The following is a 27,230-nucleotide window of genomic DNA, read 5'->3' as shown; positions in this document are numbered from 1 at the left end:
TCTACCACTAGGCCATACTCCAGGCCCAACTCACTTCCCCCGGCCCCCAGCCCCAGTCCTGGGCCTTGAACTCAGGGCCTGAGCATTGTCCTTGAGCTTTCTCAAGGCTAAAGCTCTACCACTTGTGCCACAGTACCATTTCTAGCTTTTTCTATGTATATGTGGTACTTAGGAATCAAACCCAGGTGTTTGTGCATGCAGGCAAGCACTCTACCACCAGACCAAACCCCCGGCCCCAATATACTTTTGACTTTAATATTTCACTTTCAATTATTATAGAATCAGTTTCCTTGACATCTAAAATTGTAGTGTATCTTGGGGTGGGTTGGGTTTTTTTTGTTTTTTGTTTTTTTGCCAGTCCTGGGGCTTAAACTCAGGGTCTAGGCACTGTCCTTGGACACTTTTTTTTTTTTAAGATTTTATTAACATTGATTTTTACATCATATTTCAAATGTCATATTTAACAAACATGTATTCAAGAAAGGAATTTCTATATATAATCACTGGCACATCGATTTTAGAACACAGGGTTTGTATGTCATAGATACATATAATTTATATAACATTATTTCTATAAAGTATATATCCTTGGACACTTTTTGCTCAAGGCTAGCACTCTGCCACTAGGGTCCCAGTGCTACTTCTGGCTTTTTCTGTGTATATGGTTCCAGGGAATCGAACCCAGGGCTTCACTATTGCTAGGCCATGCTCCCAGCCCCAAACTGTAGTGTATCTTACTCAAGTATCTACCTTTTAGGTTTAGTTCTTGTAGCTTGAACTTATTCCTAAAATGTTTAAAGTCATTATTAAGGATTAAAAATATCTGAGCCCCGAGATTCCAGTCTTCACTGCTAACAATTTGGTGCTTTGTCTTTCTGGTGTTTTCCTTAAAAGTTTTGTATATCAGAGACTAAGAACAAGCCCAGTGTCCCAGTATTTAATATGCATCTTCTCTAACAGCAGATCTTTATAATGTTCAGAAATCTTGAAATTCAATAATATGAGATGATTTAATACTACAGTGGGGGCAGGGGGATAGGTTATTTAGATGATACAAGGTCACTAAGTATGTCCAAAAGGGAGAAATGGGGAAAAAAACTACAGGAGTTTCTGTCAAATCATAAAATTACTCATCATTGAAAGATTTTTTTTTTTTTTTGCCAGTCCTGGGCTTGAACTCAGAGCTTGAACACTGTCCTTGGACTTTCTCAAGGCTAGAACTCTACCACTTGAGCCTCAGCACCACTTCCGGCTTTTTTCTATGTAGGTGGTACGGAGGAATGGAACCCGGGTCTTCATGCATGCTAGGCAAGCACTCTACTACTAGGCCACACTCCCAGACTCAAGGTGTACATGCATGAAGCCTTGGGTTTGGTTCCACCATACTACACACACTGAAAAGGCCAAAAATGGTACTGTGGCTCAAGTGGTAGAACACTAGCCTTGAGAAAGCCCAAGGACAGTACTCAAACCGTGAGTTCAAGTCCCAGGACTGGCCAGAGGGTGTGGGGGCAGGGTGGGGAGGGAGATGATCTACCTCTCTGCAGAAGCAAACAGACAGAGCATAGGAACTAATAATGAAATTTTCACTACTTAGTTCTCTCTTGTTCCTTCTGCCTCTAAAGCTGTTCTGGGTCATTGGGCAGCCTCATTACAACAACTGACTGAAACACAAAACTCAGCATCTTCATCACACCAAGCATCTTTCAAAGACTCAGAAGTGACATACAACTAGGGACTGCCACACAGGACAAGGCATAGAATGTTCGCATGGTCACAAAATTCTAAATTCTGCCGGGCATTGATGACCTATGTCCCTTTCTTCCCTGCATTCCACCCCATCCCCCAAGCAGGGCAGGACAGACAGAAGGTGCTACTTTTTCAGAGGGCAGAATGAAAAGGGAAAGGATGGGCAAACAGAACAGCACGTGGGCAAATCTCCTTCAGGTCCACAGCAGATGGCTCAGAGTAGTGATCAGTCTAGCTTATGAAAAGAGCAGGGAAAACAGAACGATTCATTAAATAGCCAACAGCCTATTCAGAAAACTAGGAACTGTAGGAAAAAAAAAAAACCCTTTTATTTGCAAATTATGTAAGTAAAGAGAAACTTTCCATTTTAGTTTTAATTTTAGTGGCTATCTTGATGTAGCCTGAGGGTAAAGGAAGGCCTAATTAACACTCATGGGCAAAATGCCAATTGAACTCAGGCAGAGTGGGACTCACATTTGGCTACCTGAATGCTACAGACATAAAGAGCCAGCTGACACATACACTGGCATGCAGACACACTAGCAGACAACAGATCTCGCTCCCCTCTTCGCTGCCGTCTCAGCTTACTGGTTGAGATCCTTCACACACCTCAGTGGCCAAGGAGAGAACATTTCTTCTAGGACTCCAGGACTTTAGGTCCTATGCATTCCTCCATATTTTACAAAAATAGTGTTTCCTAACTCTACAATGGAGCTTCCAAAGGGAGGAACAAAACAGAGGAATCCACCCTATGCTGAAACCAAAACAAATAGGAAATAGCACCCATATTTTATCTTACACAGGCAGAAAACCTGAGAAGGGATGATTTGCATTTTGCTAAAACATTCTGGACATCGTTGGTACAATATCTGAAATCTTTATTGAATCAACATGAAGCACCTAAGTTTCAACTTTTTGGAGCATTTGATTATGCAACAAATGATGTTTAACCAGTAAAGTCTGTGCAACTATTTCAAAAATCCAACAGAACCAGAAATCTGAATTGTTTCTTTTGATAAAGTACCTCTAGATAAGGAGTGCTCTGCCCAGACTCATATTACCAGTGGAGGGAGATCCAGTGTCATTCCAACATATCAAAACTTTGATGCATTCCAATATTGCTTAAAATGGCTAGAATCCACCAGAAGAAAAAACTGGGAGCAAGCAAAGAAAAGAGTGACATTACCCCAAAAGAAATGTAACTCATTGCCTGACTTTTGACGAAACTGCATCCCCTCTGTATATCACCTTTATTATAACAATTTAAAACTAATATGATTTTACAGACTGCAATGTGAGTAGATGTACAACATGGCCTCTTGCACTTGTAAAATAGCTGTTGAAAATACATAGGCCCTAAGAATTTTCTCTAGGTAACTTACATCTCAGTATGATATTCTCCAGGTATGTCCACTCAAAACCAGTAGGCACAGATGGACCCTTTTTATATACCAACTCCAAAATCACATGCCAACTCCAAAATCATCCTCAAGGGAAGCTCACACAAACTCCAAAATCAGCAATGTACAGGGGATAAAGAAAGCCCAACAACTCCTCCTAGGAGGCAGTTCTAACCAATACCATGCAGGAAGGGTCAGAGATATAAGTCCTAGTAGGAAGCCTGAATACAGGAGGCTAATAATCAGCAAATGGAGTAAACTGCTGTTATAGAGAGTAACTAGGTAACAGACTGCTGGAGGAACCTCAATGAGAATGTTTCTTTTCTAGTAAGTACTAAGGACTTATAATACATTGTCTCATTAAACACTAAGACTGCAGCCTGAGAGAGAAAAGCGATCCACAGGAGCCCAGTAGAATGGCAGTATCTGGTTTGTTAGTCCTTTCAGCCTTGACCACGACTATAGGACCATACTTTAAGGCTGACAATATGATTTTTCTCACAGATACCCACTGGTAGGGAAATATGCCCTATGTACTCCTTCTAGACTGGGTTAGCAGGGGGTGAAGGCCCAGTCCCACACAGCCTCAAAACAGGACTGTATTCATGGTTCCAGGGGCCCCAAGCTCAGACAGTTTTAACTGAGCCTACTTTCTGTTTTGACAGAGTCCACCCACATGGCAAGGCACAGTGGTATAACAAATGCTTTCTTAGACCCTACCACCTATCCAAAATAAGAACAAGCAATTCTTCTAACCAAAAGCCCTGGAGCATGAGGGGCTAAGAAACTGGGATCATCAGCCCTATTCCTGTCCACTACCCAGAACAGCCACTTGATGGCAATCTTAACCTATTCCCTTGGAATTCTTCCACATAGGGAGATCCCAGTAGGAAAGCAGTATCAAATGTGGACTGCATAATCTGGGCTGGGCTGGAAAGGGCATTTCTGATTGCCACAGCCACAGTGGGATGCAAGAAGATAGACAAATAGATTGATGAAGATTAAGTATGTTGCCCCATCTTTCCATTCCTTCCTGTCTTTAAGGTTGTTTGGAGCCCCAGTGAGGATGACTATGATTGCAGATTTCATCACACAACCTTCTCACCATGCCATGGTGCATTCACATCCACATTCCCAACAAATAAAAGGTCCAAGTTACAGATGGCAACAGGACAATAAATCAACTGTACACGCTAACTTCTTTTTCTTTTGAAAGGTTAAGGGTGGGAAAACAAGATGTTGAATTTAGGTTGTCCAACTACTTAGCCTTTCTCTCCAGTAGCGGTCTATCACTTGAGCCATGGCTCCAGTCCTGCTTCTTGTTGGTTTCTCTGGAATCTCAGACTTTTCTGCCTGGATAGGCTTCAGGCTTCTTTCCACCTGATCTTGGTGACGCCTGAATAGCTAGGAGTCCGACTGGAAGCCACTGGCACCCAAGAGCCACATACTCCTACTTTTATCACAGCACTTTGTTCTCTGAAAGGGGGGAGGCAGCCCATCCCACAGGAAAGTGAAGATGAGACTAAGTCAATTCCGTGTCAGAAAGTAACACCTGTTGTTGAATAAAGCATCTCAACATTTACCTTCTTAAACTGTCAAAGAAGAAAACTTAAAAACTACAACCATCTTTCTAAAGAAAAAGAATCTGTAGTGGAAACACACTGTGAATAGCACTAAGTATAGACTTGAATTCTGAGTGGCAGGAAAGTGAACTGAAAGGCTGTGCAGCATGGGTGGAAAGGGAAGGAGGATGCTACTATACTGGAACAGCCCACTGTTTTAACATGGTTAAACACGGCAGGTTTTCCTACAAGCTTCAACAATCCCTACTCGGCATACCATCCCCAACTCCATCAATGCAGATTTCCTTATTTTTAGCTTCTTGATTTATAAGGAAGGCTCATGAGAGAATGGAGTATGTGTATGCCAGTAATTTCTTTAGGGATTCAGTAAGTGCCAGCTGAGAGTCTTCCACCAGCACACTGTAGGAAGAAGAAACTGTTTTTAACACATGTGTTCATAAGTGGAGGTCTCAATGATAGAAGCCAGGAAGGAAAATGTTTGGAATAAGTTGTGTATTATTTTTTTTAGCCAGTCCTGGGACTTGAACTCAGGGCCTGAGCGTTGTCCTTGGGCCTTCTCAAGGATAAAACTCTACCACTTGAGCCACAGCACCATTTCCGGCTTTTTTCTATTATAAGTGGTACCAAGGAGTTGAACTTGGGTTTTTGCATATGCTAGGCAAGCGCTCTACCACTAGGCCAAACTCTCAGCCTGCTTTTGTTATTTCTAAGTAGAGACCTTGAAGCTCCTCTATAGAACCAAGTCAGCAATTCCATCCAAAATGCAAATGACACAAGAACAATTTGATACAGCTGGGAGATCAGTGTGGAGCCCCAAGAAACAGAGGCCTAAGCAGCCCCCTAAAACTCTCTTAAGGATGTAAATGGAACCACACAGCACCAGCCTTGCTGATCTATTCTCAAGGTTAGCTAGCCTGGGTGACTGTCCTCCCTGATAGGCAGGTGCTCAGTTATAAAATGGCTCATGTTTCTCTCATGTCCATCTATGTGCCCCAAGCTTCCCTAAATGAGAAATTCGTGAACTATTATGATTTTTGGGGAAGAAATAATTAAGCAGAAAAGTTTAAGACTTTACAAAATCATCTGAAAGTTTACAAAGGAAAACAAGAGGATATATAAGATTTGGCAGCAGATTAGATTAGAAATAAATTTTAAATTTAGGCATTTATAGTCTGTGGGGTTGCTTGACAAAAGCATGCCTTCAAGCTTTAAAAATATATCATACAGGACCCTCAACATTTAATGTGGCTCAAATAGTAACAAGGTTATTTCCAAAAGCTAAATAAAGGTTCTGTGAATATGAAGGAGATGGGATCTCAGAAAATTTGCAAGCACAGCAAAACTGCATGAGTCCATTGTGGTAAATCTGATAGTAATTAAAGCTCCATCAATACACACATCAGAAAGTTCAAAGCATGAAATGGGTCAGACTTAAAAAACACATGAGGCCTTTTTCTGGTGGGTGTCATTATCATTTTACAAGAATGAACACCAATAAGCAAATCCTATTCATGCGCAAATCACCCTTGGATGAATGCAGGCCTATCTATCTGGTGAGCCTACAGGGCTTTTCCCTTTGGTGTGCACAGAGTATAGGGAAAGCGCCAAGCTTACTACACTCACACCACAAAGTGAATCATTGCAAAATAAACAGCCAAGTCCTCAACCTCAGATTATCTCACCATTTTCTCTTAAATAATGTAAGTACAGAAACCTCTTTCTGGGACCATCAAACCCTGGGGGAAATCTAGAACACAGTGCTCCTGAAAGGGTTCTTGCTACATATTGCCTTCCACATCAGTTGCTTTTCTGTATCAGTTTGTTTCTTCTCTTCTAACTGAAGGACAGATTAAACAGAACATCTCACAAAATCAGGCAAATAAATAGCCAAATTTAATTACATCCAACTAAGAGGAACAACTTAGTAGCCAAATAACTTGGTTACCTTTTTTTTTTTTAATGTTCTAAGGTCACATAAGCATCAAAGAAACACAATTCAGACTAACACAGAAATTAATTTAATCTACAACTGAAATGAAATAAAGCTGATCGGTCACGGATTAAATCCTTTGTGTGTGACTACATTTCATCAGGTCCTGTACATGTCAGAGATGTAAAATGAGATGATATGGGTAAAGAGAGAGTCAGTTTTCTTGTTGTCACATGAGGAAAAACCTAGAAGGTGGCACTCAACAAGAACTCAACGGGCAAGACACCTTACCCCAGATCTCAAGTGAGCCAATTGTTGCTGAAGCTACCCACTCTACAGTGCTCTGTTATGGTGCCCTAAGCTAACTAATGTATATTTGTGTGGAGTTAAAATGTAGGGAAAGCACTGAACATACTACAATCTTACCACAATATGAATCACTGCATAACAGCATGTCCTCAACCTTTGTTGAGGATAGACACATGTACATGGCCATACACCAGTGCCACATGTCTACATCCTTCTTTAAGCTAGGGAGGTCATAGGCTTCTTATAGGGAGTATGACAAGGATTAGTCTACTTGATACAGACTGGCAGACCAGGAGGCTCACAAAGGCTGTGAAAGACCTTTTAGACTTGTAGCCCATTGCTTAGGGCATATGAATATGTACATGTATAATAAAAGCTCCTTCAAAGACTAACAAATGTGGACAACTCCTAAAACAAGTACACACTTCCAAGAAGCCAAGTGATCTAGAAGAGACAGAAAACAAAACTTTCTATATTTAAATTAATTAAGAGTGGTTGTGTTAAAACCCAAGTGGTATAGGAGATACATGATTTGACCTCCACTTTCATATTTAGAGATAATATAAATATCCTGATTTGTGGGTCCAAATCCTGATTTGAGTATCTCTAGGCATGGTGTGAGTTCCTTCACCCACTAAACTAATCTGGAATATATAAAAGTACCTGCTATGAAAAATGACACTTTTCATTTCTTAAGAAAACAATTTTAGGAAAGAAAAAAGAAGGAGGAAGGAAGTGGAGGAGGGAAGAGGGAAGGGGGAGGAGGGGGAGTAGTGGGGAGAAGAGGAGGAGGGGAAAACATTTTTTTAGGGCCAGGAATGTGGCCTAGTGGTAGAGGGCTAGCCTTGAGAAGGCTCAAGGTCAAGGTCAGTACCCAGCCCCTAAGTTCAAGCCCCAGTACTGCCCCCGAAAAAATTCACCACAAAAATAAAAAAAAAACAATTTTAACTGAAACCACCAACCAACGCCCCTAGTGTTCCTCTGTAGACCTTCAAATGGATGCAAGGACAACCCAGTTCTGAGAAGTGGGGATAGAATACAAATAAAATATACACTGCAGTAGTACCTACAGGCAAATCTAAGCAAACTGAAACCTGGCGTCTCAGTTGGCAGATCCCCTCCCCCCGCCATCCCAAATGAACAGAAAGCAGCCTATCTGCAATAGGACTAAAAGGAATACTGAGTAAGTGGCAGTGGAGACAGTGCAGGGACAGGCAAGCTCTTTGAGGTTTCACTCACAAAACAACATAACTTTAGGCAACACTCAGCAGTAGGGTTAGAGTAGTGTTTAACACAAATGAAGATTTTTCTCTCCAAAGAATCCACAAACTACTACTGTAGGGAGGAATAACACACTCAAATTAATGTCAGGCTGTGAGAAACATTATACAAAAAGGCATAACAAGGAACAGAAGTAGTTACCATTTTCACTATGATTCAAGGACCTTCCCAGTTTAGAGCAAATCAGAACCAGAACATAAAATACAGAGAACTGAAGTCCCATAGATATCCGAAGGGAAGACAATCTCAGAGACAATGAGTAAAAGTTGAGTGTGGGTGGTTATCTGGGGTAGCAGGCAGGGAAGAATTAGTGGGGGGTGAGGGGACAGAGGAGGGAGAGAAAGTAGATGAGACTAGACACTAAGGATCACATCAGTAGAGAGGTACAAACATTTAGCTTTCATACTGAGAGAAATATGGAGACACTTCAGAATCAAGAGTTATTAGCACAGGACTTGGCTTGCCTGGTAGCCTAGAAGGAAACAGAGGCAGCAGCTGACAGAGTATGAGGAGCTGCAGTACCTGGTGGTGATAGTATGCACTCGAGCTCTGGAGACATTACGGGTCTAAATTATGAGTAGAATGAGGTTTCAGGTGGATAAAGTCCCAGCAAGTGGAAGAAACAACTATTATTTCTTAGCAAAAGGAGAGACAGGCAGGGAGTTGTGAAGAAATTGGCTTTGAGACATCTTAAGTCTAGGAGGCCTATATGGAAATCCAACTGTGGAGAAATCAGGCAAGTCTGAGGTTCAGGACATGTCAAACTATGACAAAAGCATCATATGAGCAACTAAAGTCCACAGTGATGGATGGTTGGGATAGAGGGGAGAGGGGGCAGAAGAGGTAGAAGAGAAGAGAGGTATATCAAGGTCATTATTAAATTTGTTAGGAAGTCTAATTCAGGTTTCTAAAAAGGGAAGAGCCAGGCATAATGATGCTTGCCTATAGAAAGAGGCTCCCCTGGGTGACATATATAGCAAGACTATGCCTAAAAACAACAAAGCAATGGGAAGACTAGAATTTTAATATGAATATAAATAGTACATCAAAACAGATCACTTAGATTTTTTTTTCCAAGTAATTTTGCTATAAAAACAGTGAGGAAGTAGACTTAAAACATAAGGTCACTGGGCGCAGTGGCTCACACTTATAATCCTAGCTACTCAGGAGGCTGAGATCTGAGGATCAAGGTTCAAATCCAGCCTGGGCACTTAAGTCCATGAGACTCTTATCTCCAATTAACCACTAGAAAATGGGAATCGGCACTGTGGCTCAAGGGTAAGGCAGTAGTAGCCTTGAGCTGAAGAGCTCAGTGACAGTGCCCAGGCCAAGAAGATTTATTTTCTTCTGGGAGAAATAACATGTTTTGTATAATGGTAAGAATAATCTAAGAAAAAGCAATAAATGATGAAAGGAAGAGGGATTCTTTCTAGAGTGCTACCATCAGAAAGAGGGACAAAGACAATGATTTAGTGCACAAAGAGACAAGTTGCCTAGAAATAGGAAGGCCCTAAAAAGGAGGAACTTGAACTATAAACAAAAGCCCAGACTCTGGTGAATTCTTACTCTCTTGCCTGCTGCATACATACACTGCAACTAGGGATTTAAAAGCCTTGGCACAAACAAGCAGGGACAGGCCTGAAACTGTAAACACACATACATGCACACGCACACCTCATATATGTAGCTCCTCTTTCAGATGACACTACCTGTATAGCATCCCCCTGCTACTACTAAACAGTCCATGCTGTCAGAGTGATGATGTAATCAAAGAGAAAAAGATCCAGGCTGACAGAAGTAACAACCAAGACCCAGCTGAGAGAACCAGGCCAGTTGAGTATCAGGCACAAAATGACCCAAAAGGAGTATACATTTACCTCCACAGGCTCCTCCATCCTTAACACTCCATGAAATATATGCCCACAGCCATGCCTACTGGGAACTGTTACTTAAATTGGATTTCTGGTTCCAATCAGTCTTCAGCATGATCCATTCCTTCCAGTTAAGCTCCTCATCAATGCTTAAAATTTTTCATCTGTAAAAAGACTGAGTTTGACCTATATGCTTCTGAAAAGACCCTTCCTATTTCTAGCAATTCTTAATTTTGCACATCACTCTTTTGGTGACAAATACATGACCAAGCCACAAAAACTTGTCACCACAGCTTTATGTCCCAGTGGATCTGACATCAACTCTCCAGTATCTGTTTCTTGGTTTCTACCTATCACTAACATCACCTTTGCCCAACCCGTGCCTCTGTTCAGAAAAGTACCACATCCTTCAAGGCTTTTCCTGGTATTTCACACATGAGCTGTCCTTCTGCTGGTCTGTTTCACACCAGAGATATGTATACCATTGTTGGTTTCTAAAGTGATTATTTTAATCTGTAGTATGTTTTGCACTTCCCTTATTTTTAGTCACACATGTTTCTCATGTTGAAACATGACTCTAGGAAAGCAAAAACTGTCTCATTATTATAATAATTGGTAGTATGTTTGCTCTGTATCATAAATAGGACAGATGAAATAAAGTCAAAGAGATTCTCTGAAATAAGCAACTTGAAACAGGCACTGGTGACACATGGGTATAATCCTAGCTAGTCATGAGGCTGAGATTCAAAGCTGGCTCAGAGAAGTCCATGACTCATCTCCAATTAACCAGCAAAAAAAGCCAGAACTAGATGTGTGGCTCAATGGTAGAGCACAAGACTGGAGCAGAAAAGACAAAGGAGAGTGAGTAGAAGGCCCTGAGTTCAAACCCCAGTGCCACCACTAAAGAAAAAAATAATCATACCTGCTATAAACTAAACCCCCCCCCCAAAGTGACTAATGGAGATTCTATGCAGAAATGGCTTGTCTATGTAACTTAAGTTGCAAACAGACTAAATAATAAAATTTATCTGATTTATCTAGAGAAAGAGATGAAGCTTTACCCAAAATACCTCTGTTCAGAATAGAACATATTCTTTAAACAAAGAATCAAAATTCAGTTGTCTTCAACAAATTGCATTTTCCCTTCTTGCCACTCTGCCTTTCTTCTGCCCAGAGTTGTGTCTCACACATCAAGGGCAAACAGCAGAAGGAAAGAAAGGTGTCAGGATAAGAGTGCTTCAGAAAACTCAACTGTGTGCCCAAGCTGCAGCTGCTGCTAGCTGGTGATTCCTATGGGACTAGCATTGGCACACATGAATTTAGCGTAAGCCATGCAGGGAACCAGAGAGCTGACTCATTGCTTTCTTCAGGAGGAATGCCTTTCCTAGTTCAAAAAAAGAAAAGAGAAGACAAGATGAACTTTGGACTCAGAACAGGGCTCCAAGGGTAGAGCCCCTTGCTTAGCAAGCTCAAAGCTCTGAGTTCAAATCCTCAGGGGTGGGAAGGGACAGGTAGAGAACAATATACTCCAGTAGACCAAGGTTCACCTAGTAAGCAGAGGGGAAATGTGAGCCCCTAGCTAAATAAATAAAGGGCCGGGAGTTTGGCCTAGTGGTAGAGTGCTTGCCTAGCATGCACAAAGGCCTGGGTTTGATTCCTCGGTACCACATACATACAAAAAAAAAAGCCAGAGTGGTGCTGAGGCTCAAGTGGTAGAGCTCTAGCCTTGAGAAAGTCCAAAGACAGTGCTCAGGCCCTGAGCTCAAGCCCAGGACTGGCAAAAATAAATAAATAAATAACTAGCCTCTCCTATACATTGTTTTCAGACTCCCATCTCTATAGAAAATTCCAAAATTATTTCTGTTTGTATAAGTGGTAGTTAGACACTTGGGAGCTCTAATTCACAAAACCTGATTTTGTATCCTGGCTCTCCTAATTATTGGCTAAATAGGCAAACTCTGCTACTCTTTGTTTACAGTTTCTTCGTTTATAAGTTTTGATTCAATGAGTACATACAGGTAAAATACTTGAATAGGAAGTGGCAAAAATGAATAGGAGATGAGTTATCAATTCCTGACTGGACTAAGATTTTAGGGAGCCAGGGACTTCTTTAAATCCAAAGGACCTTCGTTTGAATGTATTCAACACTGATTCACTGGCCAAAGGGCTTGCTGACTTGAGATGACATTTACAGGAAGCAAATGAAATTCAAATACAGCTAATAGCTCCCCTGTCTTACTGTGTAATTATGTGTACTTATTATTTGTGTAGCATGTTATTATTTAAATGTCCCTAATTTCAGCCCCAGTAGGCCAAGGGCCCTCAAGAGTGGCCAGGGTCTCAGCCTCTGCAAGTCCTTTCCAAAGCTTTTGTCATTTTATTACATACAGAAAAGTGGCATTATCTGTAGCAAGAAGCAGACAGAAAGCTCCCAATCCATGAATCTTAGTACCAGCTCTCCTCTACACAGTTAACTACAGCCAACAAGCTATAATGATAGCTCCAAATCCAACACATGCAATCTGTGAGACTGTTCAAAAATTGCATTTTCTATCTCTCTAGTAAGGCAAAAAATTTCAGTCCTTGTCACTTCAAAAGCACAAAAGCAAGACCAATGGCAGACATGGATTTTATGACATGAAAAGAAAGTCCCTCTATCTTGTGTCTGCTTGTGTTATTACAATTCTACCCAACCTGTAGAAATGCGCAGACTGATCTCAGCCACTAAGATACAAGCTATGCTGTTTGTTTGCTATTAACAAGCACTAGACACCCAAACCCCTTCACATAAGTGATAAGGGCAAAGGGCTGCTTGCTCATCACACCAGCATGCCAGTAATTTAGCAGAAGTGATGTCAATTTGTGTTTAAATTAGATAAAAATTATGTCAAGTCCATTCTACTGTTGATATAAAATATTGCATTTTTTAAATGAATTTCCCCAGGAGACTCCAATAGTCCAGACAACCTTTGTTAACAAATTCATGAAGGGGGGGGGGGGGGGGAATAAGCATCTAGCTTTCAACATTACAGTCTCAAAGACTTCAGTATACTTCCATACATTCTATGTTGTAAAAATACAAACTAGACACAGAGATATGTAACTTGAGCTATAGTTCTAATTCTACTATTAAAAAATAAATAGCTATCTGGCTTTGGCAAAGTTACTAACATACATAACATTCAGAAGACAATTCTGTGAAGCTAGCAGATGAAAATGCCAGGTCAAGACAGCACCCAGTTCCTGAGTTCAAGCCCCATGACTGGCCAGGGAGCAGAGGGGAGGGAAAGGAAAAAAATAATTTTTTTAAGTTCTTTTTTTTTTATTTTTATTTTTGCCAGTCCTGGGCTTGACCTCAGGGCCTGAGCACTGTCCTTGGACTGTCTCCAGGCTAGAGCTCTACCACTTGAGCCTCAGCACCACTTCCAGCTTTTTTCTATGTATGTGGTACCGAGGAATCGAACCCAGGTCTTCGTGCATGCTAGTCAAGCACTCTACCAGTAGGCCAAACTCCCGGCCCGGGGAAGGAAAATTTAATCACTTCAACTTCCAGAGAAAAACAACCAAGTGGGTTGCTTTTAAAGTTTACATGAAAAAGCTAACCGGTACAATGTCATCATTGGCATCCTGAGCCCCCCACCCCAAATACCATAGACATGAAAGATGTTTTCTCCTGGGACAGACAGGCCTACTACTGAGCATCCATCCAAACCTAAAGTCAATGTGATCTGATCAGTGTATCTAAGTGTTCTACAGAGAGCACAGCTTGCAATTACAATTGACACCTTAACTGTATCAAAAACCCTTAGATGCACCCTGCTACTTCAGATATGGAGGTGGCCCATGAAAACATTCCACAGATCTGGGGGTTAAGGGCACCCTCCAAAGAGGTGTTATTCCTGCTTTCCAGTTGTTAATTCTGAGAGCTTCCTGGTAACCAACCCTCCCAAACAAGAATGCCCACTTTGTTTTCAAACGGTAGCTGCCTTCAAGGTTCTTAATCTAAGGCAAGTTAAAGATTCTTAAGTTGTAAAACAAGGAGATGCTTTAACTAAAAATTACTAGAGATATCTGATATGTAAAGCAACCAAAAGGTGGCCTTGGAAAGCTGTGTAAACAAACATCTTACACAAACCAGGAAAATGGCATGTTCCCAGCAATTCTAAAACCCAAATCTGAAGCCTCAATGTGGCATTTTAGTTTTAAATACAAGAAAGTCTATCAGAAAAAAAAAAAAAAGGAAAAAAAAAAAAACAGAAAGTCTATCAGGGTAATAAACAAAACACCCAACTAACCTTTCACCATGAAAGTGAACCACGAATTAAAGATTTTAATCTGGGCCGGGAGTTTGGCCTAGTGGTTAAAGTGCTTGCCTAGCATGCACGAAGACCCGTGTTCGATTCCTTGGTACCACATACATAGAAAAAAGCCGGAAGTGGTGCTGAGGCTCAAGTGGTAGAGCTCTAGCCTTGAGAAAGTCCAAGGACAGTGCTCAGGCCCTGAGCTCAAGCCCAGGACTGGCAAAAAACAAGGAAAAAAAAAAAAAAAAAAAAAAAGATTTTAATCCCAAATCCCAGTGAGGGTGTTTCACTACAATGCTCACTTTCTTCCACAGTATCATACTGTGTTGTCAGAGCTAAATCTGGCCAGCAGATACCAGCATAGGTTGCTTCTCCAATTATTCACTTTCGTTTGTATTCATTTATTACTGCTACCAAACCCTATCACATGAACCTAAAACTTGGTGCTTCCCAGTTAGGAATGGTTGTATTGCATTATTCCTTGTCAACAGGTCATGTGTGAATACTACTTCCTCAAGAGATTGAAGAGCAACTCAGTTTACAGTGAAAGCATGTGAAAAAGATGTTAGAAACCTGTTATTTTGCACCCTAACACAAGCCAAGGATCCAGTATTTATAATGACTCTCTTAAAATCTGAGCTGAGTTTCTAAGACAAGAATGGGGTCTTCTGTTCCTCACTCTTCTTGCCTCTGACAAGAAGCTAGAGAACAATTGCTTCCTCACAAGAATTCTTCTTCTAAATTATTTAATCCCAGTCAAAAAGGAACATGGTAATAAATTAAGGAGCCAATCCCCTTCTAAGCTTCCAAAATCCTTTTGAGGACTACTTGCGAAGAGGCCACTTCCAGAGGCACTGCCTACATCCCACAAGCAACCCGTGCAGGCCCACCAACAAGGAAGCCAACAGATGCTGGCAAAGCAGCTGGGCCAGAGTAGAGGAAGGGCAGATTTACACAGTTCCTTAAATAAACAAGGGCAAGAACTAAATCCTCCACGGTTCATCAAGGTCATCAAAGATGCACATACCTGAGTTAGAAAAGCAGATAATAGAAGAAAAGCTGTAACAAAAGGCCTTGCATTCAGCCCACTAACTAGGAAACACACTAAGTTACCTTGTCCATACCGTTTTGCAGGACATAAAATATAGAAACAAATATACAGACCCAGTAGGATGTCCACAATACACTCACATGACCATCCTACTGTGATTAGATCCCTAGCCTAAGCCCAAGCTGCAGCACATATCCACTTCAGGCACGAGGCTGTGCACAAAGATTAATATCCAACCCTAGCCAGACTTAACTCACCATTGACTGTTTTTAGGCTCCCAGCAATGCCTTCCCCGTGCTGCCTCTTCTGAGCATTCTTGAACTCCTTCAGAGACAAATAAAGGACTTTACGTACCACCCTTTCTTCTGACCATGGAATTCCATCACTGTCGTCCTAGAGAAACATAACAAGAAAAAGTGGAAGAAGCATTACTAAAGAGCAGGCAAGCAAGTATTCAGATTCCCAACACGCTTTTTAAAATATGAATTCCAAACAAGTATTCAGTGAATGCTGGTCTGAAACTCAGTGCTAGTACCAGAGATTCAAATTATATCGTGCTGATGAGAATATCAGCCCTTCTGGATAGACCTCAAGGTAATCCGCAAACAGAAAACAACACATCACCTTACTTTCTTATGTACTCTGCCATAACCAAATACAGTCATTAACTATCTATGCTGTAGTTTTATTCCTGGCAAGGATCAGAAAAGAAAGTTCTCATACTCACAACTAGAGGTATAATGGAGCCACTTTACTGGAGCTTTATAATGTGACTGATACATAATTGCACACTTCATCACAAACAGGTACATCATTGTTAGGGCAATTTTGCTCTCTATGCTGGGAGAAGACACTCTAAAATATAGATGATGTCCTCAGGGACTTTACAACTCAATAAGAAACAGAATTCCAACTGCAGTCCCCTTTCCAGGGGAATAAATCACACATCAAGAAGAGAAGGGAGGGCCGGGAGCATAGCCTAGTGGTAGAGTGCTTGCCTAGAATGTATGAAACCCTGGGTTTGATTCCCCCATACCACATGCACAGAAAAGGCCAGAAGTGGTGCTCTAACTCAAGTGGTAGGGCACTAGCCTTGTGAAAGCCCAAGTACAGTGCCCAGGCCCTGAGTTTAAGCCCCAGAACAAGAAGAAGAAAGACAAAGGTTGGGGAGGGGGGGGGGGGGGAGCAGACACTGAAAAGATAGCACAGTACAAATGAAAAGGTGATTCTAAAACAATTGTGACACAGGGCTTCTGATTGGACTCAGAGGTAGACTTCTTATATAGCAAACTAGATGTCCTAGGTTCAATACCTAGAATAAGAAAAACATTAATAACAGGACTTTGCATGCATGGTTACAGCATGTCTCTGTTATGTGGAAATTCAGATCCAATGCAAGTTCATGACAAAAGAGTTAATAAGCCAGATGGTTAAAAGGTAGAAAACCAAAGAATGAGCAATCAGCCAGCCTAGAGACTATCCTAGCAGTAAAGATGTTCAAAAGAAAGAAAAGTGAAAAGGTACTATGTGGTGGGCATGTAGGTCAAGGGAGGGAAGGAGAGAGGGAAAGGGGGAGGATGGAGGATACCTCATATTCTGAGTAAGAACTGGTGCAAGAATCTTAGCAGGGTACATGTGGCTTTGGCCTAGAATCCTAGCTACTAAAGAGGCTGATATCTTAGAACCTCAGCTCAAAAGTTTCATCTTCAATTAAGTACCAAAAAGCTGGAAGTAGCACTGTGGCTCAGTGGTACAGTACTATTAGTCTTCACCAAAACAACTTAGCAAGGGCACCCAGGCACAGAGTTCTTGCCCCAAGACCAGCACCAAAAAAATAAAAATAAAATAAAAACCCAATCTGGAAAGATGACAGAAGGGAGCATGAGGCTCCACTTAACAACCCAAAAAGTTTGTGTGCATGCATATGTGAACAATAGCCCTAGAGTTTTATACCTGGCAGGTGGTGCATGCCTAAAATAATAGCACTGAAGATGCTAACGCTGACAGATAATAATTTCTAAAGTCAGCCTTGGCGACAATATTGAAAGATCCAATCCAGCCAGGGCAACAGAGTGAGATCTTGCCTTAATTTTAAAAAGAAAGCTAAAATAGGAGCTGGGAGTTTGACCAAGTGGTCAAAATTGACTCAAGTTCAATTTTTCGGTACCATATACATAGAAAAAGCCACAGTGCTCAGGCCCTGAGTTCAAGCCCAAGGAAGGAAGGGAGGGAGGAAGGGAGGGAGGGAGGGAGGGAGGGAGGGAGGGAGGGAGGGAGGGCAGGCTAAAGTATCTGGAAAGTGGAAATATAAAACACACATACACACACACTCTCCTACTTCACGACTTAGGCATTTCATAAGAGTTCAATTTAAAGATGGAAATTCTGGACCTTCTCAGTTATTTTGGAGTGGGCCTTAAAAGAATAAGGAAAATATTAATATCCTGGGTAGAAGCAGGATTTGAGAGATTACATTTTCCTTCTGCTTCAGCTGAGAGCCAGATAGCTCAGGAAGAGAGCTGTCATCCACAGACAATCTGCTGTTGATGTACTGGGTTGTAGAAATGATTTTTATTCCTGCCACTAAAGATCACACAAAACACCCATAGGAGTCAATGAACAGGCTAGATTATCTGAAGCCTTTTCCAGCTCTTAAATTCCTAAACTCTGCATAAACACAAACTACATCTTAGAAACCAACCATATAGAGAACCTAACCCCTAAGTAACTTTGGCTGCAATCTAATTAAGCTGTAAGGATTTCTTAAAATGAGAGCAATTCTACATCTTCTACACTAAATGGAAGAAAGGCCAGAGAAGGAACAGAGCTGAGATTTCCACCTTCTGCTCAGTTTCTTCTCCTGTAGGCCTGCCAAGCTCCGATTTCCATTGTTGGGCAGGCACATTTAAAGGAAGAAGGCACATCCTGTCTTCCTGGTGACTCTCTGATAGCCAGACATTTGTATAACAAAATAGGAGTTTGGGGTTGGGCCTGGAAGGGTATGAAGCCAAGAGACTGCTTCCACCTAAGATGGAGATCCTAAATGATTTCTTAATTTCTACCAGGGGCAAGTCACTAGAGACCATAAACACTACTAAAAAGCAGAAAAATGCAGCAATCTGAATAGAATCCATTTGTAGAATTCAAGTAACAAACCTGTGTAAAATGCAGATGATGTGGCCACACAACATTTGAGAGCAAGATGTGGCTGAATTAATTTCTATAGTAATTCCCTTGAGTTTGCCAGAAAGCTCTCCCAGCACATTAGTTGTGACAGAGGCCTGTTGTTAACTACAGGCAAAGTTAATGCTTATTAGGCAAAAACTATCCACCTTTTCAGCAGCAAGGGTCAATTCCTAAAGACTGTCAGGCTGGACGTGGTGGCTCATTCCTGTAACCCAAGCTACTCAGGATGCTGAGATTTGAGGATTGAGGTTCAAAGCCAGCCCTGGCAATACAAAGTAGAGAGACTCTCATCATCCTTGAGATGAAGAGCTTAGGGACAGTGCTCAGGCCAGAATTCAAGTTCCATGACGAAAGAAATAAAGAAATAAAGGAAATAAAGGAAATAAAGGAAATAAAGGAAAGAAAGAAAGAAAGAAAGAAAGAAAGAAAGAAAGAAAGAAAGAAAGAAGAAAAAAAGCCTGTTAGGCCAAATTCTCCTTGCTACCTTCCAATTCCCATTCTTCTCTGCATCTCTACAACAAACAATGCTATGAGAATATAAATTTCCTACAAGTATACAGTTTTTAAATTATAAAAATCTCAAAACAGCTCTCAATGTAAAACTCCTTGTTGATTTACTGCATCTTGGACAGGCCTGTGCCTTTGCCCTACTTCAGGCTCTACATGAAAGAATTATGCCTCTACAGCCAACATCTAATTAAAACAGAAACCATACAAGATGAAAACTCACGCCAAGGAAGCTATGCATTTAAGGTTCACTTACTGACACACGCAGCTTCATTGAATCTATAAAATACTTTAAATACAGGAGAAGCAAACCATGACACAGATTATAGGGTTTCAAATTCAAAATCAACCTTTAAAAACACACATGTAGGGCCTGGGAGTTTGGCCTAGCGGTTAAAGTGCTTGCCTAGCATGCACAAAGACCCGGGTTCGATTCCTCGGTATCCCACATACACAACCAAGCCGGAAGTGGCAGAGACGAGACACAACCAAGCCGGAAAAGTGGCAGAGACAAGACTGCGACGGCGACAGAGAGCGAAAGAAGCGAGCTGAGCTGAAGTGAACAGAGCCCAACCGAGTGGTGGCCGGAGCGAGCAGGACCGGAGCGTGCGCTAGCGAGCCGAGCCAGAGCCAGCGAGGCCGGAGCGAGCGGGGCCAGAGCGAGAGGGGGCCGGAGCGAGCAGAGCCAGGAGCAAGCGAGAGCTGGCTGGGCCGGAGCGAGCGGGGCCGGAGCGAGCGGGGCCGGGCCGGAGCGAGCGGGGGCCAAGAGCAAGCTGGAGCGAGCCGGGCGGAAGCAAGCGGGGCCGGAGCGAGCGGGGCCGGAGCTAGAAAAAGGGGGCCGAGCCGGGCCGGAGCTAGCCGGGCCGGAGCTAGCCGGGCCGGAGCTAGCAGGGCCGGAGCGAGCAGGGCCGGAGCAAGCGGGGCCTGAGCCAGAAAAGGGGGCCTAGCCGGGCCGGAGCGAGCGGGGCCGGAGCGAGCGGGGCCAGAAAGAGAAAGGGGCCAAAAAAAATAAAAAAATAAAAGAAATTAAAAAAAATAAAAATAAAAAGACACATGTACACAGGTCCAGTGCTAGTCAAGATTTGTCACCTCTCAACGCAGACATAAGACACACAATGGGTGAGAAAATAACTCAAAAATCTTGGACTTTTAACTGCTTTTTTGCAGCTGCAGACTTATAGTGAGTCACTCATCTTCAAGCTCCAGGACTTCCTAGTAGAATGCCAGGTTGAGGGCAAAGGTAGGCCTGCACACCTGTGTGATGGGAAGCCCAGGAAGAAGATTCTTAAGTTTCCACTCACTCTGCTGCAGTGATCTTCTTGTTCAGAAGTGCTGCATGCATGCTCTACAAAGCCCTAGCACCAGAGGGGGTGAAACACAAACACTACATCCAGCACTTGCTTCATATTCTCTCTTCTTTAACAGCCATCTTGTGGAATCTGCCTTTTTAAAGCCCATCTCCATGGGGTTCAGAGATTACTTCTCTCAGTCACCACTGCACTATAACTTCTACACTATAACTATATGCCTCCTATCATCAGAGCTCACCAATCATTCCTGGGCACAATTGAACTTGACAAAGATCAGTCTGGCTTCTCCTGGAAACACACATGCTTTGACCTACCTGCACCTGCCCTGTTGGTGCTCAACCCTAGGCAACATCCAATATGTGTACAGTCAAATGCCTGACATCATTACCATGTTGATAATTTAAACAATTTCCTCCATAAAACACTGCCCATGATGACAAAAGGACTTGGGTACACCTCTCACTCTCAGATGTAAACTGGAGATGACCCTCTTACATGGTGGTTATCATTACCTTTGTTTTAACCACCAACATCCCTGCAAGAAGAGAGCACTCAAAAAAAAAGTCCATATGTACAGGGTGGGCACTTATCTAATGACCCTTCTGTTAAACACTAACTAATCCTTTCATCAAATGTTATCAGTGCTGGCTGTTCCTTCTTCCGCTTACCTTGTACCTTGTGCCTCCCTCCCTACATTTTTTGATTACATGGAGAGGCTAACCCTTTGTAATTCACTGATCAGAAAAGTATTCTCAAGTCTAAGGGTCTTTAATATTTGTAAATCCAAATAACCCCTTTCTTGTCCAAGTGAGACAACGTGGCTCTCCCTTCCTGTAGACAGAAGTATGGATCTGTGCCCTATTTAAAAAAAAAAAAAAAAAAGTCCCACAAATCCAAGCTCCCAGTCTATTATGGTTTACTGGTTAGCTTAAGATAGAAGGTAGAGTAGTGAGAGTTTGAAATGGGAAAATGACAGGGTTTTATTTTTACTCAGCCATGTGTTTGCCATCCTTTCAAATTATCAGAAAATTTCTTGTAACTGGTCAGGAAGCAAATTTATGTTATGGTTATAAAATGTTTCATGGAAAATTTTTTTTCTTGAAATATAATACTTATCTGCTCCACGCTCTGTAACACTCATACATACAAGAAGCACTGGAAGGAACTAGGTGACTTTGAAGTCAAAGGTCAGAGTCCAGGGTAGAGATAAAACAATCTGATACCTTACATACATATCCTTGCAACTGCAACCTGTGGCTCCCAAGACTATCAGAAACTTAACCACCAGACTGTTAAGAAATGCAGATCAAGCCAGGTGAAGTGGCTCTCGCCTGTAATCCTAGCTACTCAGGAGGCTGAGATCTGAGGATCGAGGTTCAAAGCCAGCCCAGGCACAAAAGGACCTGAGACTCCAATTAACCTCTAGAAAACAGGAAGTGGGGCTTGGCTCAAGGGTAGGGTGGTAGCCTTGAGCTGAAGAACTCAAGCCCAGAGTTCAAGACCCATATCCGACCCCCCAAAAAAACTGTAATATAAAGTATTATGCATTTCTTTAATAATTTCTAAGGTGATGAATGTCTCTCACACCCTCATTTTGTGAATCTTCAACATACCCTTTAAAAAGATACACTCCCCACAATGTAATTTACATCTAAACATGTGGATCTCACAGGAGAATAGGACCAACATAAACCAAGTGTATTTTTATTTCCAAACACAAACTCTATACTTAAAAAAAAAAGTCAGGGGCCAGGAGTTTGGCCTAGTGGTAGAGTGCTTGCCTAGCATGCATGAAGACCCAGGTTTGATTCTTCGGTACCACATACATAGCAAAAAGCCTGAAGTGGTGCTGAGACTCAAGTGGTAGAGTGCTAGTCTTGAGAAAGTCCAAGGACAGTGCTCAAGCCCTGAGCCCAAGCCCAGGACTGGCAAAAAAAAAAAGTCAAGAGGTTGGGAGTTTGGCCTAGTGGTAGAGTGCTTGCCTAGGATGCACGAAGACCCAGGTTCGATTTCTCAGTACCACATACATAGAAAAAAGCTGGAAGTGGTGCTGAGGCTCAAGTTGTAGAGCTCTAGTCTTGAGAAAGTCCAAGGACAGTGCTCAGGCCCTGAGCCCAAGCCCAGGAAGTCAAGCAGCTATACCACCCTACAGAGTCTCATTAAGTCTGCACTTAAGTCTGTGGAAGGAAGTCCCCTCCTACTCTTGGAGGGTGAGGAGGGAGGGTGCTCAAGAGGATGGGGCTGAGAGGGAAGGGACTGAAGTTTACTGCATCATGGGACAGCAAAGGAAAGAATCCAACAAGGATCACAGCTCTCACGTGTACAATTCTTTATGGTATATGCTCCTGTACAAACTAATAAAATCTCCAAAACATAGCTGAAAAGTGAAATCAAAATACCACATAGGACTAGGAATGTGGGTTAGTGGTACGGTGTTTGCCTAGCCTCCATGAAGCCTTGGGTTAGATTCCTCAGTACCACATAAGCAGAAAATGCCAGAAGTAATGCTATGGCTCCAGTGGCAGAGTGCTAGCCTTGAACAAAAGCAGCTCAGGGGCAGTGCCTAGGATGTGGGGGAGGATAAGAGATCCACATAGTATAAAAATATATGTATAAGAATATAAACCGGGGGCCAGGAGTTTGGCCTAGTGGTTAAAGTGCTTGCCTAGCATGCATGAAGACCCGGGTTCGATTCCTCGGTACCACATACATAGAAAAAAGCCGGAAGTGGTGCTGAGGCTCAAGTGGTAGAGCTCTAGCCTTGAGAAAGTCCAAGGACAGTGCTCAGGCCCTGAGCTCAAGCCCAGGACTGGCAAAAAAAAAAAAAAAAAAAAAAGAATATAAACCAAGTAGCACCAGGTTAAGCAAGTTTTAACTTTGTGGACAGACAAGAAAGTGCTCCATTATAAAAACTGGATTCTTGTTTTGGTATACTAAAAACTGTGCCAAGAATAGTTGTCTATCTTAGTTGCTACTTTTCAATGACAGATAATCCACAAATTTGATCATCCAAGATTCCCTTGCGCAAGCCAGCAGGGATATCCTGTTTAAAGAGCAGTTGTGGGATACAAATGATCTCCGTGAAGTCATGGAGGAAACTACAAAGGTGATAATGCCTGAACTGACAGCAACGAGAGGTGCTGCTCACTGCTGGCCAGGCAGCAGGCTTAACACGTGATTGAGTAATCATGATCTCTCTATGTCCAGCCTAACATAAGACCCCTGGCCACTTCCTTCTCCCCTTGAAAAGGGACCAGGTATAATGGCCTACAGCTCCTTAAGAAGGTGAGTTGAGGTAGGAGGATTGCTTGAGTTTTATCCAGGCTGCACAACATAGTAAGACTTGGTCTTACCAAAACAAATGAACCAATAAAAGTCATGTGTAACTAATGCTGCATGAACGAAAAATGTCTTTGCAGAGGCAGAATGGGAGAACAAAAACTTTTCTCTAATAAAGTGAGTACAGGAACAACAGTCGCCTACAATTACCCTGTAAAAAAGTATTAAAGCATCCTTATACAATTTGCCCTTGCCTTGCTTTTCTTTGCGAAGCCTTGCTGAGTTAGGAGAGGGAAAACAAGGATTTCAAAAAAACGAGAAAAAAAAAATTTTTTGACTGTTAGGCAGCCGAGAGCTGGTGACTCATGCTTATAAGCCTAGCTATTCAGGAGGCTGAGATCTGAGGATCATGATTCAAAATAAGACGAGGTAAGAAAGTCTATGGTTCATTGATCTCCAATGAACTATCAAAAAGCCAAAATTGGAGCTGTGGCTCAAGTGGTATAGAGCCAGCCTTGAACAAAAGAGGAAAGGGACAGGCGCAAAGTCCCAGAAACAACACAAAAACAGTAATAATAACAACAGTAATGCTGATATCCAAGGTACAACAGGTCTGAAATGTGATAAAACCTCCTGCTGATGTTTATATAACTGCCTACTTAGCAAAGACACAAGCAGTTAACAACAGGCATTTAGTTCCACAGCAAAGCAAATTATCTCCAGAACCTGTAGTAGGAAAAATAGCCATTCAACTGACAGAACAAGAGGCAAATACTTATCTAACATGCAAATGTGGATGTGTGTACTGCAGGAGCCACTGGAGTGTACATCACTGGCATATAAGTGCCCCTACCCGTGACTTCTACCCCTAAACTACTTTTTTAAAAGAAGGAAACACCCTATCCTAGTTCTAATGAGTTTTCTCTACAGCATCAGGGAGCTAAACTTGGACGAAGGGAATCCCTGAAGGGTAAAAGTGACTAGAAATCTCTTTGTAGATGACAGTCTTTTATTTTTAGGAGAACATTTCTCATACACCTGCTGTTTAACCATCCTACTGAAGACAATCTGTGATCGTGTGAAATGCTAGCCAGTTCCATCAACACAGTGAGAACAATCAAAACACACATGCATGGATGAGGATGGTGGCTGACACAGATTAAACATTGTCACAGAAAACTGAATTAAAAAGGGTGAGAGGGAATATTGAGGGAAAATGTGAGAGCAATTCAACTTAAAACTTAGGTTAGAACTAGTATTTCTTCCCTTTTAACAATAATTCCTTAGAAAGCCATGATCAACCCAAGGCTAATCCATTTTTGAAAAACCCTTACAAAATGGTTCTGTCACTATCAAAGCATCAAAGTAGAATTGGGAGAACAATTTACACCTAGAAAAAGCTAAGTAGCTAGGACACATTCTCTAAAAAGAGAATGATGCTCCCTTTGACTTGGCTTTAAGTTAAAAGCACTTCAAGCAGCAAATTTCCTCAGACAGACATGTTTACGGGTTAAGGCAAACACTGAAAATGCTTATGCAAGTAGAGTTTTACTTCTTCCAAACTCCCATTAAATAATGTGTACTTATCTTTGATTACTGCCTATTTAAAAAAAAATGCTACAGCTGAAATTGGATTAAGAACTTCTGCTAAAAACGATTTATTGCATAACACAACTCTGACAGCCTGAATCTCTGGCCACCAACTGAGCCTTTATAAAAATCTGCTGGGCAGCTGCCAAGTCAGCTCTTTTGCGTCTGAGCATGTCAGACGTCCGCCGTCGTCAAGGTAGCAGCATGGCAGCAAGACATCCACAAGTTCATGGTTACAGAGTGAAGCCCAGGAACAGAGCAGTCAGAGCCCGGCAATGTGGCGGGAAATGCTCCCCATACTTCTTGATCTAATAGTTGGCTTTCTTCAATCTAATCAACCAGGGCCCCAGAACTGGAGCAGGATTATCTCCAAAAATCCAAGAGAAATCTGGATTGACAATCTATCTTCCATTGGAGGGAACACAGGGGAGGAGTACTGTCAAACTACATGTACATCCTTGACCAGTATCATTACAAATCAAATCAGAATTAAAGTTTCCATTACCAACAATCCCAACCCAATAATTTGACTTTGTAAAAAAGCTAATTTGACTTTGTGAAAAAGCTGTTAATAAGTACATTCCCAAAAGAATTCTAATGTGACTCTTTGGAATTATTAAAAGCTTTTTCTTCTCACTCCCTCAAACGTTGTACATGTACTGCCCAGTACAGTAGCCATTTGTTACAAGTAGTTACTTCCAGTTCATTCAAGTGCCATGAGATGTACTGGACACATTTCAAGCACTCACTGGCCATATGAGGACCAAATATGGTCAACACAGCTATAAAAATGTTTCTACCATCCAGGAAGTTCTATCAGTCAGCATTGTGCATTAGCACACATTAGCATTACATTGTATAAGGTTCCAACTGACAGTGTGCATTTGTTGATAATGTACTTTACCACATCCCTGATAGTCTTTCAAAATATGTGCCTTGGGGCAGGGAGTTTGGCCCAGTGGTAAAGTGCTTGCCTTGCATGCATGAAGCCATGGGTTCAATTCCTCAGTACCACATACATAGAAAAAAGCCGGAAGTGGTGCTGTGGCTCAAGTAGTAGAGGGCTAGTCTTGAGAAAGCCCAAGGACAGTGCTCAGGCCCTGATTTCAAGTGCTCTACTCCTCTTGGCAAAGAAATTATGTGAGATTTGAAACCTTCAATAGAAAACTAGAGTCTGAAACAATTCAGAACTACTGAATGTATAGAAACTCATGATGTGCAACTATCTGGCAAGTAGTTCCAACTTGGCCAGCAACATTCTGGCTTTTCCATCATGCAAGGAAATATACATGAAAGATCCCCTTCTGGGCACTGGTAGTTTACCTACATAATCCTAGCTACTCAGAAGTCTAAGATCTGAGGATCATAGTTCTAACCCAGCGTAACCAAAACAAATCCATGAGACTCTAGGTCCAATCAGCCAACAAAAAGGCCAAAAGCAGAACTATGGCTCAAGGGGTACAATGGTGGTCTTGAGAAAAACAAACACACACTCGGGGACATCTCCCAGGTCCCAAGTTCAAGCCCCAAGACCAACATATAGCGGGGGGGGGGGGGGGGGGGGAGTGCGGAGAGAGTGTAATACTCTCAACTTATTATGTGGCTATGTCACAGGACCATCTTAAGTTGCCACCCCAGCTTAGCAATATACAGAATACTGTAGAGTGGGCTGGGAGCGTGGCCTAGTGGTACAGTACCTGCCTAACATGCATGAAGCCCTGGGTTTGATTCTTTAATACCACATACACAGACAAAGTCAGAAGTGGTACTGTGGCTCAAGTGGTAGAGTGCTAGCCTTGAGAAAATCCAAGGACAGTGCTCAGTCCCCATGTTCAAGTCCCAGAACTGGCACACAAAAAAAATAAATAAAAAAGATATACTGT

General features: G+C 42.0%; 1 protein-coding gene across 2 annotated transcripts in view; it reads right to left on the bottom strand.

Annotated features, from left to right (window-relative positions):
* The window catches only part of Jarid2 (jumonji and AT-rich interaction domain containing 2), a 229,312-nt gene that overhangs the window by 107,432 nt on the left and 94,650 nt on the right, over window positions 1-27,230 (bottom strand). Inside the window, exon 3 of one of the 2 annotated variants that reach the window (XM_090356506.1) lies at window positions 15,733-15,868. In XM_090356506.1, the coding sequence (XP_090212632.1) occupies window positions 15,733-15,868 (136 nt within the window). Of the gene's footprint in view, window positions 1-15,732; window positions 15,869-27,230 lie in introns of those variants that run through there. The other variant, XM_090356508.1, reaches the window with a different exon arrangement.

Source organism: Megascapheus bottae, chromosome 22, assembly GCF_031878675.1.
Source record: "Megascapheus bottae isolate mThoBot1 chromosome 22, mThoBot2.hap1, whole genome shotgun sequence".
In the NCBI taxonomy this organism is placed as follows: Eukaryota; Metazoa; Chordata; class Mammalia; order Rodentia; family Geomyidae; genus Megascapheus; species Megascapheus bottae.
This window is presented reverse-complemented; position numbering and strand designations above follow the sequence as displayed.